Genomic DNA, 16,096 nt, shown 5'->3' with positions numbered 1-16,096 from the left:
TGTTCAGTGGGTATAAAATGATGGAATCTTCTCATCTTATTCCTCTTTGATTGGATATATCAATTTTCTCAAAGCAAAAATCTCAAAGCAATATCTGCCAACACAACTGTTATTGTTCCACCTCGCTTCACAATACAAGGTCAACAAAATATGAAGTTCACCAAATACAGGACTTCTCAAAAAAACAAAAACAAAAGGAATATTCTCTATTATAGTTGACTGAATGACAGATTTTATTATAGCACCAGAAGCTATACATGGGGCAAGGGGCATGGATGTGAAAAAAAAATATATATATATGAATTGAATGTACTGTACATAAAGTTTGCCAAAAGAGAGGTGGTGGTACTTTCAGACTCCACCACTGAGCAGAACACATGAATCTGTGACCCAAACATTGACCTAGAGAACAGTGAAGAGAAGAGTGAACGGCCTACCCACGATCCACCCTGCTAGTAGGTCAGGTGGGCTGAGTGGAGGCGTTCAACCAACACATTGGTTGACATTTGCAGTATAGGCATTGGGCAAGGTAGTGGGGAATGGTCAAGGAAAATGTGTCACCAACACCAATAACTCTTGGAAGATTTGTCTAAATGAGAACTAATCAAATCAAGAGGAGGAAAGGTTCTGGACCACAGGTTGGTCAAGAACCAATGTAGGCCTACAGTCTTCTTCAGTTCAAAACCAGCTAAGGGAATTATACATTCCTCTTTACATATACACACAGCTGTGCTGTGAGAGCATATTCACTTACAAACATATAAAAATACTTGTCAACTAGTTTGATAAGAAAATAATGTATAAAAGTATAAAGTAAAAACATTTAATCAAGTCCAACAAATAATCACTTTCATGTCTCTTTTTGTCTTATATTACATGATATAACAACACTACAATAGTTCATTGGTTTCTATTAAGCAGAAATACAGATCATATTGAAAAGGATGACAAGACAACAGAATGTGTGAATTGTCTTGATGTTAACTTTAAAGGTGAGAGGTCAGGTGATGTAATGGCAATGATGTAACCTCCATGTGACTGTGGGAGTCATGGAAACAGCTCCCAAACTGGCCCAGAGTCACACCAATAACCTTGGAGGACATGAACACATCTCCAAGAATAATTGAAGGCAGTGTGTAACAAACAACCATGTCATTGAAATGAAGTTACAGTTTGTTTATGAGTGAGCTTCAACAGCTCAATACCTCTGTCTACTTTAAGTAATAACTACGTTCCAAAAGAGAGCCAAATAGATGGTACAAAAATCAATGTTCCAACTGAGAGGGATTGATTTGAAAAGATATGTCAGAGAGGAACATTTCTGAAACTGGTCTGCTATTAACATCATCATTATCAGTGAGGTACATAAATACTACCCATGGTCTCTTCTGCACTGCTTGTCAAAGATTAAAAATATAAAGAGTTTAAAATGTTTAATTCTGATTAGGCCAACCTGACTCTGAGCTAGTCAACAACAACAGGTAAGAGTCAGAGAAGAGTTGTACAACTAAATAAATAAAACAGGTTTGATATCATGTTATTAGAAGCCTAAAGTCTATGAACCTTACAATGCAAATACAGTAAACATTCCATATTTGGCCAGTGAGATGAGTGCAGAATCCATAGACATAGAAATGGATCCGCTGACGACGCTGGAAAGTTAAGTTGTCATAATAACTTTAGGGCTATCTAGGTTTATACTGTACAGTGTACATACTTGTATACATGTTATGTTCATAGAAGTCAAACCAAACTCATCAACCTTACACGCTGTACTGTGGCGATTTAATAAGTCATTACAAATGCGCTTTTAAAATCACAACAAATGTCACTTATGTACAGTAGCGGATGAGCACATGGAAGTAAAAACGGATATGGCATGACATACACAGAGCTTCATAAGATCACCTCTCTATTCTGATGAGAAACTGGTAACTAGTAAACCTCTCATTGACATTCTGGATATATATATATTCCTCATTCAATCTCGGCAAAAAGTACAAATGTCACTGCAAGGCAAGAAAAAGTCCTTCAGAATACAAAAAATGATATTGTTTAGCTGATTTAAGAGGCAATGTTTAGTGTTAGGACTTTCTCATATGAATTGGATTATTGTTGAAGGTCAAGAGGAGTTTAACATTTGGCGTTGTCAGTTTCTTCTAGAAGTGAAGTCTGGGGGCGGGGGCAGTTCCTGGTTGCTACCACAGGAACCTCTGTTGAAGTCATGCACGTGGAGAAGGCAGCGCTCAGTCATCCATACAAGATGTCATGTCAGGCAGGAGGCAGGGACTGGTGACAGCAGCTGGGTGACTGACAGTGATAAGGCCCACTCAGACGATCACACAATGGCAGCCACTCTTGTCCTTTTCTTTCCGCGTGGGTTCTGGCGAGGGCGGGCATTCCTGTTCCTGGAATTTCCTGTGAGGAGAAAGTGCATTATTACGTTATGAGCAAGCAGAGATAGAAGGATTCTAACAAAATAATCTGACTCATTCAAGCAACAATTGTTTTGTTCTGGCTTTGAGTGTAGATGGGATCACATCCTGTAGTTGTCTTCATAGAAATGGTATTCCTTTACTTCTACAGATATATCATTGACATTAGGGCATTCTCACATATGAAATTCGGTACCCTGGTTCAGATCTCTGGAGCGTTTGTGAGAATTCCACAGAACACGTTTTGATTTCACAAGACCTGAAAATAACAGTTTCAGGGTGCAATTAGCAAGACGCACATTCTACATCATTGTTTTCCAACCCTGGTCCTCCACATTTTTATTGTAACCCTGGACAAGCACACCTGATTTAACTTGTTAACTAATCATCAAACCCTCAATGAGTTGAATGAGGTGTGTTTGTCCAGGTCTACAATGAAACTGTGTAATGTTGGGGGTACTGGAGGACCAGGGTTGGGAAACACTGTTGTACATGATGTTAGCAAGCTAGCTTGTCCCCATGGGCAAAAAAGTTCCACGCGTCTCACACTGCCACGTAAATACTTGGTACTCTAGTCCTAGATCTTGAACCCACTACTCACGCAGGACAAGGATTCGTTTCAGCTAGGGTTCGTTTATGTTTTAAACATGCTTTTGTCACACCCTGATCTGTTTCACCTGTCCTCGTTATTGTCTCCATCCCCTCCAGGTGTCGCTTGTTTCCCCCAGTGTATTTATCCCTGTGTTTCCTGTCTCTCTGGGCCAGTTCGTTTTGTATGTCTTTCAAGTCAACCAGCATGTTTTCCTGTACTCCTGCTTCTATCCTCTTTTTGCGAGTCCTCCTGGTTTTGACCATTGCCTGTTTTCTGAACTCTGTACCCACCTGCCTGATGATTCTGCCTGCCCTGACCTCGAGCCTGCCTGCCACTCTGTACCTCCGGGACTTTGAACTGGTTTTGACCTTTTGCCTATCCATGACCATTCTCTTGTTTACCCCTTTTGGATTGATTAATAAATATCAAAGATTCAAACCATCTGCCTCCAGTGTCTGCATCTGGGTCTCGCCTTGTGCCATTATAGCTCAGATCAGGGTACCAAATGGTCCAGATCCTAAGGGGATATGTGAAAGTGACATTCCATGTGGAAGTATTGCATAAAGCACCTTTCAAATGTACTTGAGAAAGACAGACTAGTGCTAGCGAAGGAACAAAAGCTGAAACTATTTATTTCCCTCAACCCATTGCCACTGTATTCAGGGAGGTATAGTGGGGTTGTGGTGCCACCTACAGTCAGTAATGAATCCACCCACCCGATTACTCTAACCAACTCTACAGTCAGTAATGAATCCACCCACTTGATTACTCTAACTAACTCTACAATCAGTAATGAATCCACCCACCCGATTACTCTAACCAACTCTACAATCAGTAATGAATCCACCCACCCGATTACTCTAACCAACTCTACAATCAGTAATGAATCCACCCACCTGATTACTCTAACCAACTCTACAATCAGTAATGAATACACCCACATGATTACTCTAACCAACTCTACAATCAGTAATGAATCCACCCACCTGATTACTCGAACCAACTCTACAATCAGTAATGAATCCACCCACCTGATTACTCTAACCAGCTCGTGGAAAGCCTGGTCTACATTCATACGGATTTTGGCTGAGGCCTCCATATATGTCACCTTGAGCTGTCTGGCCAGCTGCTGGCCCTCCTCCTGGGTCACCTGAAGGGACGAAACAGGTACAGGGATATATCTTAGATAAATAGCAAGTGCTATTATGCATCACCCTGTGCCCTAGCTGGGTGAAGATTTCACTTTAGGACCAATTGAACGGTTTCAAATGATCAAACTCTGCCCACCAGGCGATGCAAAACAAACGCGCCCATACATTTTATCGCACAGTCACAGAGAGAGCGAGAACCACCCTCTAACACATGACCATTGACAAAACACAAGAATCCGGAAACTGGTGACATCTGCTGGTGAGGTTGAGAAACATGGGTCAGAGGGTTCACATCCAAGAGTGGGTCACTATGAAATGTGTAAACAATATAGCAAATGTATCACATTACATTTTACATTCAAATAGCACCTGATTTCTATGTGCTTAGCTAGAATATTTTTGCTTCTGGTCCATCTTAAACTATTACGACAAGATTAGAGACCAGGGCCCGTATACACAAAGCGTCTCTGTGTAGGAGTGCAGATCTAGGATCAGTTTTGCCTTTTAGTTCACAATAAATAAGATTTTATGGACAGATCCTAGATTAGCACTCCTACTCTAAGACACTTTGTGGATACGGGCCCAGACCTCATTGCAAAATCATTTATTCTACCGTCCTAAAACAGCTGAACCCATTGAGTTGCCAGTAATGGGTAGAATTGAATCATACTCCTCAACTAATTTGTTAAAGCCCACATTTAGACTAATTCATTTGGATGAATCATATTGAGTTATCAATTTTAACAGAGGCCCCACATTATATTCAGTCAATAAAAATCATTATAACAGTAATTGATGTGATAAATGCATTTATATTTGATCAGAAGAGAGAATGTGTTTTATTCCAGCAGGTGACAGTGTGGAGTCATGTGGGAAAGTGAACTGCAGCTGAAAGCCAATGAAGGCCACGGAATGAGCCCTCTCCTTTTCATACCCTCCCTCCCTCCTCTTTTCCTCTGTCCCACAATGTTTTTGTTGGTCATCTTCTCTTTCTCTCTTTTTCTCACTCCCTCTTTGTCTACCCAAATAGCTCCAGCCACCATCACCACTATCCATTTTCACATTAAAAAATATAAATTAGAAATGACACATTTTTAAAGCTTGTTGCTTTATATTTACTTTCCTCACATCCCCCTAACATGTATGTATATTTGAGCTGAGGCCTCTGGGCCATTAGGATGACTGCTACTCACCTGTCTCTGAAGCTCCAGGTCTGCTTTATTGCCTACAAGGATCATGGGAAATTCATCCCGGTCTTTGACTCTGAGGATCTGTCTTTGAAATTTGTAGATTTCTTCAAAGCTGTGAAACATAAAGCACACAGCATCACTCGATGCCCCCAGTAAAGCTCAGACATAAAGATAAAGCTGGTGCCTCTGTGGACCTCCCAGGAATGTTGTCCCACAGCCACAAAAATGACCCCCCTTGCCCTCCCTTCCCCCACAGTACCCAGGCAGATGGGATTGGCGTCTCTATAAAAATCAAATCAAATCTTATTTGTCACATGCACATGGTTAGCAGATGTTAATGCGAGTGTAGTGAAATGCTTGTGCTTCTAGTTCCGACAGTGCAGTAATATCTAACAAGTAATCAAACTATTCCCCAACAACAACCTAATACACACAAATCTAAAGGGGTGAATGAAAATATGTACATATAAGTATATGGATGAGCGATGGCCCGAGCAGCATAGACAAGGAGCAATAGATGGTATAAACACAGTATACCGTATGAGTAATGTAAGATATGTAAACATTATTTAGAGTGGCATTATTGAGAGTGGCATTGTATAAAGAAACTAGTGATCCATTTATTAAAGTGACCAGTGATTGTGTCTCAAAGTAGGCAGCAGCCTCTCTGATTTAGTGATTGCTGTTTAGCAGTCTGATGGCCTTGAAATAGAAGCTGTTTTTGAGTCTCTAGATCCCAGCTTTGATGCACCTGTACTGACCTCAAATTTCGTCAGACTCCTGAGGTTGAAGAGGCGCTGTTGTGCCTTCTTCACCACACTGTATGTGTGGGTGGACCATCTGAGTTTTTCTGTGATGTGTACGCCTAGGAACTTAAAAAAACTTTCCACCTTCTCCACTGCTATCCCATCGATGTGGATAGGGGGGCTGCTCTCTCTTCTGTTTCCTGAAGTCCACGATCATCTCCTTTGTTTTTTTGACATTGACTGAGAGGTTGTTTCCTGACACCACACTCCGAGTGCCCTCACCTCCTCCCTGTAGGCTGTCTCATCGTTGTTGGTAATCAAGCCCACTACTGTTGTGTCATCTGCAAACTTGATGATTGAGTTGGTGGTGTGCATGGCCACGTAGTCGTGGGTGAACAGGGAGTACAGGAGTACACACCCTTGTGGGGCCCCAGTGTTGAGGGTTATCAAAATGGAGATGTTGTTTCCTACCTTCACTGCCTGGGGGCGGCCCATCAGAAAGTCCAGGACCCAATTGCACAGGGCAGTGTTGAGACCCAGGGCCTCCAGCTTGATGATGAGCTTGGAGGGTACTATGGTGTTGAATGCTGAGCTGTAGTCAATGAACAGCATTCTTACATAGGTATTCCTTTTGTCCAGATGGGATAGTGACATCGGTGTCCGTGACATGGCTGGTTTTCTTTTTGTAGTCCGTGATTTCCTGTAGACCCTGCCACATACGTCTCGTGTCTGAGCAGTTGAATTGCGACTCCACCTTGTCCCTGTACTGGCATGTCGCTTGTTTGATTGCCTTGCAGAGGGAATAACTACACTGTTTATATTCAGTCATATTCCTAGACCTCTTTCCATGGTTAAATGCGGTGGATCGCGTTTTCAGTTTTGCGCAAATGCCGCCATCCATCCACGGTTTCTGGTTAGGGTAGGTTTTAATAGTCACAGCGGGTACAACATCTCCAATGCACTTATTTATAAACGCACTCACCGAGTCAGCGTATAGGTCGATGTTGTTCTCTGAGGCTGACCGGAACATATTCCAGTCCGTGTGATCAAAACAACCTTGAAGCGTGGCTTCCGATTGGTCGGACCAGCGATGAATGGTTCTAGTCACTGGTACATCCTGTTTGAGTTTCTGCCTATAGGACGGTAGGAGCAAGATGGCGTCGTGGTCGGATTTGCCGAAGGGAGGGCGGGGGAGGGCTTTGTATGCATTGCGGAAGTTAGAGTAGCAGTGGTCGAGGGTCTTGCTCATGCGTGTAGTGCAATCAATATGCTGGTGGAATTTAAGTAGCCTTGTTCTCAAATTTGCTTTGTTAAAATCCCCAACTACAATAAATGCAGTCTCAGGATATATGGTTTCCAGTTTGCATATAGTCCAATGAAGTTCCTTGATGGCCGTCTTGGTGTCTGCTTGAGGGGGAATGTACACAGCTGTGACTATAACTGATAAGAATTCTCTTAGTAGGTAAAATGGCCTGCAATTGATTGTAAGGAATTCTAGGTCGGGTGAGCAGAATGACTTAAGTTCCTGTATGCTGTTATGATTACACCATGAGACGTTAATCATGAAGCATACACCCCCACCCTTCCTCTTCCCAGTGATGGGTTTATCTCTGTCGGTGCGATGCATGGGAGAAGCCCAGTGGCTGAACCGATTCCCATAACATATGCAGAGAGAGCCATATTTCCGTGAAACAGAGAATGTTACAATCTCTGATGTCTCTCTGGAAGGCAACTGTTGCTTGAATTTCGTCTACCTTGTTGTCAAGAGACTGGACATTGGCTAGTAGTATGCTTGGGAGAGGTGGGCGATGTGCACGTCTACGAAGTCTGACCAGTTGAAAGCTTCGTCTGCCCTTTCTGCGGCGCCGTTGTTTTGGGTCGACTTCTGGAATTTTATCCATTGTCCTGGGTGGTGATCGTATTCCTGGTCGTAATGCTGGTAAGTTGACGTTGCTCTTATATCCAATCATTCTGTATGTAATAAAACGTAAGATTTCCTGGGGTAACAATGTAAGATATAATACATAAGAAAACAAAATACTGCATAGTTTCCTAAGAACTCTAAGTGAGTCAGCGCCATCATTTGGGAATCAGACAGGGTGGGTGAAGGGAGGTACTCCAGAGCAGACAGAGAAGTCAATGAACTCCTGTGGTACTGCATGCCTCAATGTTCCAGAAATGTTTGCATGAGTATTGCAGTAAAGCCTTGGTGAACTTGTGAGCAGCCTCAGCACTGGCTTGCCTGCCTTCCATTGACCAGGGAGGGGTAGCCCTAAGCAGGTCTGTCCCTTTAACCAGAGCTTTGCTCCCCGTTGACTTGAAAGGCTTTTAGTGTAATACAAATATCATGCTAACTGTTTGAACCAAACGGCATACATAGAAATATCCCCCAGAGAGAAAGGGAAACAGAATGTAACCACAAACCCAGGAGTGTGTTCTAGTGAATGGCCCCCGGCAGGCAGCTTGGCGATCACATAGTAAATCTGGAGAGCCTTGACTAACGTAAATGGAGGAGGGAAAGACTGTTTACAGCACGGAGAGAGGGGACTCTGAGGGGTGGGTTGAGACACACCACCATCACATTGCTGTACAGGGACCAGAGGGGTGACCACAGCACTACAGGACAGCACATATAGAGGGGATGTATTCATTCTCATGCAGGTGATTTAATGCAGGGTTTTTTACACAGAAAAACAAAGCCTGTAAAGAGGTGGATGTTGAAAGAGAGGTATATGAGCAGAGGAGAACAAAAGAATGATGACACAGGTTGGCGAGAACGGACGTGTGGGAGAACAAGAGCGTGAGTGAGAGAGATGTATGTGTTTAGCATGAGAAGAGAGAGAGGAGCAGGCAGACAGAGGGAGAAAGAGAGAGACAGACAGAGAAGCACAGACGAAGATAGGCGCAGATAGAGAGACGCGCAGAGAGAGAGAGTGAGAGAGAGAAAAGCGCAAACAGAGATTGGTGCAGACAGAGAGAGGTAGCGTGGGGGTGACACGTGACTGGGTTGTCACTCACCTTCCTCTGTCAGTGACTGAGAAGACAAGCAGGAAGCCCTCCCCTGTCCTCATGTATTGTTCTCTCATGGCTCCAAACTCTTCCTGTCCGGCCGTGTCCAGGACTAACAAACACAGGGGCAAACACGTTAGACACACACACACACACACACACAGTAGCACCTCTCCTGAAAAAGGTACTGTACAAAACTAAACCCTCCAAGATAAGAACAGTAATCTCCTGTGAAGGCTGGTATTTCTCAATGAACATTAGTGTTGTGGTCAGATTTCTCCTGTTTGTTTACAGGCTGAGGGTCTATACTTACTGTCAAGCCGGGCCGCCCTCTCGTCAATGACACACTGCTTCGTATACGAGTCTTCAATCGTGGGATCATAGTCAGTGACAAAGTAGGACTGGAGAGAGAAAGAGGGAGAGTGAACATGGTGTACAGTAAGGACTGAGGAGACATACAGCAGAGAAGGCAGTGAGATAAACATCCGGCTTTGGCTCGGTCTTCTAGAGAGTAAACACTCCATCCACTTGTGTTGTTCAGTAACTCGTTGACCTCTACACTACTATGCAGAATGCAGGAGGTAAACACATAATCCTGACCCGTGTGTTGTGAAAGCCAGGGTAAATACGGACTCACATAACCACTCCACTGTTTCTGAGGGCCACAGGAAAAAGAGGTCATCTGGAGTGTTCATGACCAAAACACTGCTAATGTCACTGGCACTTCTGTCGCCACTATTCCAACAATGACACTAATTAGCCATCTTCCAGAGGCTGGTAATGAAGCAGTGACTGGGAATGCCTGTCTGTCTCCAATGTGAGCAGGATGCTCAGAGTAGGTTGAGACAGAGCTTGAAGCTGTACATTTTATTACATTTTCTCTGCATGTTTTGTAGGCCTCTCCTGTGGGACTAGTTAAGTGACAGCTGAGAACAGCATACAAAGCATGTCCTATATCAGAGTGGACTGGCTCTGGCTCCATGTGGACAGGATGTCACAGGTAAAAATACATTTACATTTGAGTCATTTAGCAGACGCTCTAATCTAGAGAAATTTACAGGAGCAATTAGGGTTAAGTGCCTTGCTCAAAGGCACATCGACAGATTTTTCACTTAGTAGGCTCAGGGATTCAAACGACCGACCTTTCGGTTACTGGCCCAACACTCTTAACCGCTAGGTTACCATGAATAAAACAGTCTAAGTTTGTTCCAATGCATGAATCATCTTTCCATTTTAAACAAATTATTGTGACGGGGTGGATCTAATCTGGCAGTGAATTAAATCAGTGTATGTGTATTGATTCATGGCACATGGCCACCTATTTGACTGTTAAAATATGCATTGTCTTTTTCAGTTAATCCACCGATGCAGATGGAAATATACTGCCTTCTCTCCCTGCCTCTTTCTCTCCCTGCCTCTTTCTCTCCCTTAATAAACCCCTCTTTCTTACTACCTACTCCACACACTCTCCAACTCTCTCACACTTGCATTATTTCATACAAATACCATTTTCTCGCCATATTTCTCTGTTGCACACATAAACACACCCCTTCCCATACTATCTGTCTCTCCCTCACCCAAGCTCGTTCCTTCTTTCTCCCCATGCCTCTCCCTCTCTCCCCATGCCTCTCCCTCTCTCCCCATGCCTCTCCCTCTCTCCCCATGCCTCTCCATCCCTCTCCATGCCTCTCCATCCCTCTCCATGCCTCTCCCTCTCCATGCCTCTCCCTCTCTCTCCATGCCTCTCCCTCTCTCTCCATGCCTCTCCCTCTCTCCCCATGCCTCTCCCTCTCTCCCCATGCCTCTCCCTCTCTCCCCATGCCTCTCCCTCTCTCTCCATGCCTCTCCCTCTCTCCCCATGCCTCTCCCTCTCTCCCCATGCCTCTCCCTCTCTCCCCATGCCTCTCCCTAGTCCTCTGTATGCGCTGCATGCATGCCGACATCACGTCCACTTGGCACTGTTCAATAATTCATCAGTGGTCCTGCATATGTCTGCAGCCTGCTCTGCTGCTCCACTGCACTACACTGCACTACTACATGACAATGCTGACCATGTGCCTGCAGAGAGAGAGAGAGAGAGAGAATCTACCTACTGCTCACACACTCTTATTTTTAACCTCCAGAACTTGAGGTTCATGCTCTCCATTCTCCACAGCCTCAGCTATAACATCAGAGTCCCACTCTCTCTGTCTCCAAGAGCTCTACTCTCAGTGAGCCTGTTAACCAGCAGAGACTGACTGTTGCTCTGCCGCTCTCTCTGTGCTGGTTCCCATGATTGATGAGGCTGCAGTACAGTGAAGAGAGAGAGAGCGAAAGCGAGAGAGCGCGAGACAGAGAGAATGTATATCCAGAAACATCGCTGGCTCTGTCCAGTAATATATGTGATGGATCCTCATATGGCTCATTGGGTACATCACCATTAGCTCCATATTCAACACAGGATGACTCCCACTGTGGGGTGGGTGACTAACTGGGACAACACAACCACAACAGCCTCCCAGGGAGGGAAGGAGCTTAGCTCACTGTTCTTCCCAGCACCATTCAGTCTTCACTGTATGTACAATTGTGTTTGTGCTATCACGCCAACTCCTTGTCACTCCTTGTCATGCTTGGCTTAACAAGGACAGCAATTGAGTTGGCAAGAGCACAAACAGATCTGGGACCAGGCTACTGAACTTCTATTGTGCAGCCTCACACCACCATCTCCATGACAACACTGGACAGCCATCACTGCACAGACAGCTGATCCTGTCCAGAGTCCAGAGTCAGTCGCTCAATCTGCAGGGGATCTAAAGTCTGGTCTGCTTGCACCCCCCCCAAACACACACACACACACACACACAGGGGACTCTCTTTGCACGGTGAAGTGTCCTGACCTTCAGTCGCACCTTAACACAGATGCCAGTGGGAACTGAAAAAAAAACACTCCCTGTTCAAACACTCCTGAAATGCAAATATTCTCCTCTCAAGTGAATTAACCAATTGCTGCAATGGTAGCGGAGCCTTTTTCATAGAATTACATTTAATTTGAATTAAAAGCAGCTCTGCAGCAGTAACTTGGAGAGCGGCTGAGGTTAAATCCCTCTTTAACAAAACAGAGTGCTCCTGTAGTCTGACAGAGTTCAGCTAACCCTTCCATAAATTACCTCTATTCCTGTGTGCACCAATTAGACAGCCTTAGACACACATCCATATGAGCACCAGTGTGTGTGTGTATGTGTGTGTATAGTGTAGAGCAGAGTATAGTGTAGAGCAGAGTATAGAGCATGGTGTAGAGTAAAGTAGAGTGGAGCAGAATAGAGCAGAGTACAGAGTATAGTATAGGGTATAGAGTAGAGCAGAGAATAGAGCATGGTGTAGAGTAAAGTGGAGTGGAGCAGTATAGAGCAGAGTACAGAGTAGAGTATAGGGTATAGAGTAGAGCAGAGAATAGAGCATGGTGTAGAGTAAAGTGGAGTGGAGCAGTATAGAGCAGAGTACAGAGTAGAGTATAGGGTATAGAGTAGAGCAGAGAATAGAGCATGGTGTAGAGTAAAGTGGAGTGGAGCAGTATAGAGCAGAGTACAGAGTAGAGTATAGGGTATAGAGTAGAGCAGAGAATAGAGCATGGTGTAGAGTAAAGTAGAGTGGAGCAGAGTACAGAGTAGAGTATAGGGTATAGAGTAGAGCAGAGTATAGAGCAGAGTACAGAGTATAGGATATAGAGTAGAGTAGAGAATAGAACATGGTGTAGAGTAAAGTAGAGTGGAGCAGTATAGAGCAGAGTACAGAGTAGAGTATAGGGTATAGAGTAGAGTATAGAGTAGAGCAGAGCAGAGTATAGAACAGAGTATAAAGTAGAGCAGAGTATAGAGTAGTGCAGAGTATATAACAGAGTATAGGGAGAGTATAGAGTATAGAGTAGAACAGAGAATAGAGTTGAGTATAGAGTAGAGTGTAGAGTATATGGTAGAGCAGAGTATAGAGTAGAGCGGTGTATATAGTAGAACAGAGTATAGAGTAGAACATAGTATAGAGTAGAACATAGTAGAACATAGTATAGAGTATATAGTAGAATATAGAGTAGAGCGGTGTAGTATAGAGTAGAGTAGAGCAGAGTAAAGAGTAGAGCAGAGCAAAGAGCAGCGTATAAAGTAGAGCAGAGTATAGAGCAGAGTATAACATTTGATTTTAGTATATAGTAGAGCATAGAGTATATACAGTTGAAGTCGGAAGTTTAAACTCAGTTTTTCACAATTCCTGACATTTAATCCTAGTAAAAATGTCCTGTTTTATGTCATTTACGATCACCACTTTGTCTTAAGAATGTGAAATGTCAGAATAATAGTAGAGAGAATGATTTATTTCAGCTTTTAATTATTTCATCACATTCCCAGTGGATCAGAAGTTTACATGGGGTCATTGTCAATTTGGAAGACCCATTTGCGACCAAGCTTTAACTTCCTGACTGATGTTGCTTCAATTTATCCACATAATTTCCCTCCCTCATGATGCCATCTATTTTGTGAAGTGCACCAGGCCCTCCTGCAGCAAAGCACCCCCACAACATGATGCTGCCAACCCCGAGCTTCATGGTTGGGATGGTGTTCTTCTGCTTGCGAGCCTCCCCCTTTTTCCTCCAAACATAACGATGGTCATTATGACCAAACATTTCTATTTTTGTTTCATCAGACCAGAGGACATTTCTCCAAAAAGTACCATCTTTGTCCCCATGTGCAGTTGCAAACCGTAGTCTGGCTTTTTTATGGCAGTTTTGGAGCAGTGGCTTCTTCCTTGCTGAGCGGCCTTTCAGGTTATGTCGATATAGGACTTGTTTTACTGTGGATATAGATACTTTTCTACCTGTTTCCTCCAGCATCTTCACATGGTCCTTTGCTGTTGTTCTGGGATTGATTTTCTCTTTTCGCACCAAAGTACTTTTATCTCTAGGAGACAGAACACCTCTCCTTCCTGAGCGGTATGATGGCTGCGAGGTCCCATGGTGTTTATACTTGCATACTATTTTTTGTACAGATGAACCAGACTTGTGGAGGTCTAAAATGTATTTGGCTGATTTCTTTTGATTTTTCCATGATGTCAAGCAAAGAGGCACTGAGTTTGAAGGTAGGCCTTGAAATATATCCACAGGTACTCCAATTGACTCAAATGATGTCAATTAGCCTATCAGAAGCATCTTAAGCCATTATCTGGAATTTTCCAAGCTGTTTAAAGGCACAGTCAACTTAGTGTATGTAAACTTCTGACCCACTGGAATTGTGATACAATGAATTATAAGTGAAATAATCTGTCTGTAAACAATTGTTGGGAAAAGGACTTGTGTCATGCACAAAGTAGATGTCCTAACCAACTTGCCAAAACTATAGTTTGTTAACAAGAAATGTGTGGAGTGGTTGAAAAATGAGTTTTGATGACTCCAACCTAAGTGTATGTAAACTTCCGACTTCAACTGTAGTAGAGTATAGAGTAGAGCAGTGTATAGAGTAGAGTATATAGTAGAGTGGTGTGTAGAGTAGAGCATTGAGTATACAGTAGTGTAGAGTATAGCAGTGTATAGAGTAGAGTAGATTATAGAGTAAAGTATAGAGCAGAGAAGAGTATAGAGTAGAGCAGTGTATAGAGTAGAGTATATAGTAGAGTGGTGTGTAGAGTAGAGCATTGCGTATACAGTAGTGTAGAGTATAGCAGTGTATAGAGTAGAGTAGATTATAGAGTAAAGTATAGAGCAGAGAAGAGTATAGAGTAGAGCAGAGTATACGGTAGAGCATAGCAAAGAAGAGCATAGAGTAGAGTAGAGCAGAGTATAGAGCAGAGCAGAGTACAGAGTAGAGCAGGGTATAGAGCAGAGTAGAGCAGAGTATAGTGTAGAGCAGAGCACAGAGTAGTGTAGAGCAGAGTATAGAGCAGAGTACAGAGTAGTGTAGAGTAGAGTATAGAGTAGAGCAGAGTATAGAGTAGAGCAGAGCAGAGTAGAGCAGAGTAAAGAGTAGAGGGGTGTATTGAGTAGAGTAGAGTAAGGCATAGAGCAGAGTAGAGCCGAGTATAGAGTAGAGTGGAGCGGAGTATAGAGTAGAGTAGAGTGGAGTATAGAGTAGAGTGGAGTATAGAGTAGAGTAGAGTGGAGTATAGAGTAGAGTCGAGTATAGAGTAGAGTAGAGTGGAGTATAGAGTAGAGTATAGAGTAGAGTGGAGTGGAGTATAGAGTTGAGCGGTGCAGAACGGAGTATAGAGTAGAGCAGAGCCCTCCACTCCACTCAGCCCCAGCCACTCAGCCAGAAGGAAGGAAACTAAACCTACACACCAGGGCAGCCGGCCCAGGCCAGCAAAGCCCTCTGATATCACAGAGGAGATATTCCCCAATCCCCACCTACTCACCCACTAACCCACCCATCCACCCACCCACCGCCACCCATTTCCACTGCTGCCTTTCAGCTCCACCACCCCACCCACCCACTCCACACCATAACAACATTAGCTGTCTGTTCACCATGAAAAGAAGGTCAGTGGATCCAGTGTCTCTCTCAGCTGCAGCCTCTGTACTGATTTAGTTAGCCTACATTGTGCTGCAGCGCTGAGGAGTCGTCTCCCTAGTCGACAGCTGCTATACTAACCCTGTCTGTCTCTGACTCTCTGATAGACAATCTAACAGATCCTGTATTACAACTGCTGGCTGCCAGCTTCATCTCCACCAACGGGAAAACAAGGATACGTGTAGGCGTGCAATAAACGCCATGCACCCACCATGCACCCACTTCCTCACCACACAAACAGCTTACCGTGCTATATATAGATACACTCCTTTCTATCTGAGACAGCCATCCCACTCGTTTGGGTAGCAGGAGTCTCACGTAGATTATCGTTATAGCTGATCCAGCATAAGATAAACAGCCAGAGCAGAGCTCAGCCATGGATTCACCAACCAGTTCTGTGGATGGAGGGAGGCCGGAGATTTCTCTCCAAAATACTCTAGGCGATT

At 43.8% G+C, this 16,096-nt stretch overlaps 1 protein-coding gene across 2 annotated transcripts in view; it reads right to left on the bottom strand.

The window, feature by feature from the left end:
- Window positions 1–209: 209 nt before the first annotated feature.
- rras2 (RAS related 2) overlaps window positions 210–16,096 on the bottom strand; it is a 43,057-nt gene continuing 27,170 nt past the window's right edge. Inside the window, exons 2-7 of one of the 2 annotated variants that reach the window (XM_090238839.1) lie at window positions 9,437–9,524; window positions 9,133–9,235; window positions 5,372–5,480; window positions 4,059–4,177; window positions 3,467–3,544; window positions 210–2,418 (exon numbers count right to left, since the gene is read on the bottom strand). In XM_090238839.1, coding sequence (XP_090094965.1) covers window positions 2,331–2,418; window positions 3,467–3,544; window positions 4,059–4,177; window positions 5,372–5,480; window positions 9,133–9,235; window positions 9,437–9,524 — 585 coding nt within the window. In that variant the 3' untranslated portion in view covers window positions 210–2,330. The remainder of the gene's footprint in view (window positions 2,419–3,466; window positions 3,545–4,058; window positions 4,178–5,371; window positions 5,481–9,132; window positions 9,236–9,436; window positions 9,525–16,096) is intronic. The other variant, XM_021607601.3, reaches the window with a different exon arrangement.

This window comes from Oncorhynchus mykiss, chromosome 6 (genome assembly GCF_057628025.1).
Source record: "Oncorhynchus mykiss isolate SJ-2025 chromosome 6, ASM5762802v1, whole genome shotgun sequence".
Lineage (NCBI taxonomy): Eukaryota > Metazoa > Chordata > Actinopteri > Salmoniformes > Salmonidae > Oncorhynchus > Oncorhynchus mykiss.
This window is presented reverse-complemented; position numbering and strand designations above follow the sequence as displayed.